The sequence below is a fragment of the Rhamphochromis longiceps genome, linkage group LG7 (assembly GCF_057381845.1).
Source record: "Rhamphochromis longiceps isolate RC_006_pf linkage group LG7, R_longiceps_female_GT1.1, whole genome shotgun sequence".
Taxonomy (NCBI): domain Eukaryota; kingdom Metazoa; phylum Chordata; class Actinopteri; order Cichliformes; family Cichlidae; genus Rhamphochromis; species Rhamphochromis longiceps.
The window spans coordinates 56,237,017-56,240,583 of record NC_140563.1 but is presented as its reverse complement, the minus strand read 5'-3'; the positions used below and the strand labels follow the sequence as shown (position 1 = coordinate 56,240,583).

The 3,567-nt window shown below is 42.1% G+C and overlaps 1 protein-coding gene across 1 annotated transcript; it reads left to right on the top strand.

Moving 5' to 3' along the window:
* The first annotated feature begins 247 nt into the window (after nucleotides 1–247).
* Nucleotides 248–3,171, top strand: f2rl1.2 (coagulation factor II (thrombin) receptor-like 1, tandem duplicate 2). The gene is made up of 2 exons (XM_085414452.1): nucleotides 248–1,031; nucleotides 1,550–3,171. Exons 1-2 carry the CDS (start codon nucleotides 971–973, stop codon nucleotides 2,638–2,640), a joined length of 1,152 nt encoding a protein of 383 aa, XP_085270578.1. The 5' UTR covers nucleotides 248–970; the 3' UTR covers nucleotides 2,641–3,171.
* Nucleotides 3,172–3,567: the final 396 nt, after the last annotated feature.

The window sequence follows — 3,567 nt, the reverse complement described above, 5'->3', positions numbered from 1 at the left end:
CAGTCTGCCCCAGGGCAGCTGTGGCTACAACTGTAGCTGCCTCCACCAGTGTGTGAATGTGAGAGTGACTGAATAGTGGCATTGTAAAGCGCTTTGGGTGCCTTGAAAAGCGCTATATCAATCCACTCCATTATTATTGTTATTATTAAATTACTTACGAGTTTAATTTGTCAGCAACTTCCTGCCAGCCCTCGCTCCTTGCTTTTGCAGCCTTTGCAGTGTTCCCTTGCGTTCTGATTAAACTCTGAAACTCCTGAAATCCCTCACTCAAGAGTTCTTGCTCTGCTGCCGAAAAATACCGAGCCGAGCGCGCTCCGTCGACATTTTCGCCGACCAATCAGAGGGTTGCCGATCAATGTTTCTACTATCGATGCGTGGCCCCTTTTACGACACCCAGTGATGTCACATTACTGCGTCCAGCTGTACTAATCGTCAACAGCAGGTGTGTTCGGGGAACCGGATTAGCGAGCTCACGGTTAGCGCGATGATTTGATCTTGGATGTAGTAAGCGACGTACGAAGAACGGGCCCCTGTTTGCTGGCCATGTTTTCTCTTTTTTTCTAAACGATAAACACTCAAAAAACTAATGTCAGATTTGAAATAAGTTTCTACTTCAGTATCAATAAAATTCAGCCACCCTTCATTTACCACTGACAACGGAATTTTAAAAATGATAATAAAATAATTCTTTATAATGTGTGGTAAAGGTGCCTGTAACTTATATGGCATGTTTATTTACTGCGTGTTTTGTTCTCACTGAATCAACGGAGCTCCACAGAAACCCGTAACAGGAAATGCACCTGAGGGCGGACCGGGCGGGCGGGTTTGGACATGACGCAAGCGTAGGAACAGGTACTCTCGGGGTGTGTCCTTCAATGTTGGAGAAGTCGTCGGACATTTAAGACTCAGCTGGCTGTTAAGAGGTCGAGAAAAGGAGAATTTGCACCGAGAGAGTCTCAGTGATAGAAACATGGGTTCAACACGGTTACTGTGGCTGTTGGTTATTTTCTGCTGCGGCTCCGTCTCATCACGTAAGTTCAAAATCCCTGCGCTGTCTCGAAATGTCAGGGTGCTGTTATACCGAGCTCGGCTCATGTTTTGTTTTGTTGTTGTTGTCACGGTCTAAAGACGGGTGTCTAAAGAGCAAATATTTTAACCGAGCTCTTTTTAAACTGGGATTGTAGTAACTTCACAAAAGAGAAAACTTTCGGGAAATAAAGGCTTACTTTTCAAAACTTAAGAAGATACTTGACACAGGATCGTTTTTACGGATTTAACAGATCCTTATCATTATCATGTATGCTTTAGACCAAAAGGTTCTGTACCTAATGAAACGACTCCTGTCTCTAATGAAACGACTCCTGTCTGAGGCCATTGTGATGCCTCAAATAACTTGTTTGGCTCAGCCAACAGAACTAAACCCAAATTTAGTTTGGGGCGGGGGGTCTGTAATAACAACTTAAATGATAAGCTGTCATTGGTGTTCTGTCTGCTGTTTAATCAGTAATTTAAACTGTAATATTTATTTCCGTTTGTATATGTGTTTTAGAGAGAGGCCGGACGTTCATCGGACAAAAGGACCCTGAAAATTCAAACCAAGTTGTTGTGGATGAGGAAGTATCAGCTACGCTTAAGAGTAGCCTCACCACAGTCTTCTTCCCGATCGTCTACATCATCATATTTGCAGTTGGACTTCCGGCCAATGGCATGGCAATCTGGGTCTTTCTCTTCAGGACCAAAAAGAAGCACCCTTCATCAATATACATGGCCAACCTGGCTCTGGCTGACCTGCTCTTTGTCATTTGGATTCCATTAAAAATACACTACCACATAAACGGCAACAACTGGATCTATGGAGAGCCTCTCTGCAAAGTCCTAGTGAGCTTCTTCTACGGGAACATGTATTGCTCTATTCTGTTCATCACCTGCCTGAGCGTGCAGAGGTACTGGGTTGTGGCTCACCCGCTCTCTCAGCAGAGGAAGAATAATAAAATTGCCATTGGTGTCTCTGTAGCTATCTGGGCTTTTATCTGGGTCACCACCACTCCTCTGTACCTGTATGACCACACGACCAAGCTAAAAGACCCCAATGTAACCACATGTCATGATGTGACTGTCATAAAGGACCTAGAAATTCCATTCGAGTCTATCAGGTTGCCATTCATCTACTTTATCATGATGGGAACAGTTGTGTTCCTAATCCCTTGCATAGTGATCATTGTAGCCTATGCTATGTTGCTGAAGGCTCTGGGGACAAGCATGGAGGAAAGTACAGCATCAAAGAACCGACACAAAGTTGTGGTGTTGATCGGAATCGTCCTGGTGACCTTCCTTGTGTGCTTTATTCCCAGTAACATCATGCTGCTGGTGCATTACGGTTTACAAAAGAACAGTATAGGAAATCATGGTTACAACGTCTACATCTCTACTTTGTGCTTGGCAAGTCTCAACAGCTGCCTGGACCCATTCATCTACTACTTTGTGTCTGAGGATTTCAGAAACCATGTGAAGAACACTCTGCTGTGTAGGAGCAGCAGGGCTGTGGAGCAAATGAGAGTTTCCTTCAGTTCCATGAAATATTCCAAGAAGAGCAAAGCATACGTGTCAGATGTTGGGACCACGCAGAGCAGCACCTGTTAGTGAGAAAAGGAGAGGAGAGACTCTGATTCCAGGCCTGGTTGTGCTTTTACAGTGTAAACACTGTAAACAAAAAAACTAAAAAAACACATACCAGATGGACTCTGGTAACCAAAGATGAACTTTTATTTATAATTTGAGCCGCTTGGCATTAAAATGTGAAATGTATATGAGTGCCTGTGTTACAGGTCCACACCTGCTTCATACTGACATGCAGAGCTTTGAATGGACTAATGTGCTTCTTCCTGTGGTTTTGACTGATTATCTTTGAATATCAATAGAAATGTAATTTAATATGAATGACATTTATACTATAGACACATTAACCTGTTCAGAGAGCTTGTAAATATATTGATTTTTATGAGATAAATTTGCTTTTTTTTTATATACACACACAATTCATGCATCCAGCAAGTTTTATTTTTGTCATTTTAAAGCCCTTTTATCACGCTTTTGCTTATTCAAAACAAAAAAAAATGAAGGGAGAACAGTTAACATTGTTACTAAGTTTCTTAAATAAATGGTAAAACAACAGGATTTAGTATCTGTGAAACTTCTTTTGTGCTATTACGTAACTGATAACGTTCCTGTGACTCGTCACTATTCTCATTTTCGTCCTGCATCTGGATGAGACGCAGTGTCATTGATGAGTCTCGGGCAGTAATTCCTGGAATGTTGTTGTGCAGAAACTCGGTGCAACTTCACACAGTGTAAAGGCCAGCGTTTTAAGCTTGAACTTTTAATGTTCACTCCTGTTCGGTAAATGAGCTTAGAGTGGAGAGTGTTGAGGAATGATTAACAGATCAGTGAGGACGACCTACATATAATTGCATTTTCTACCGAGTGGTTTTAGTGGCAGACTAGTTTCACCTCTGAAACATAAATAGCTAGTTTCACGTCATCTTTATTCATTTGGTTTAACCCAGTTAG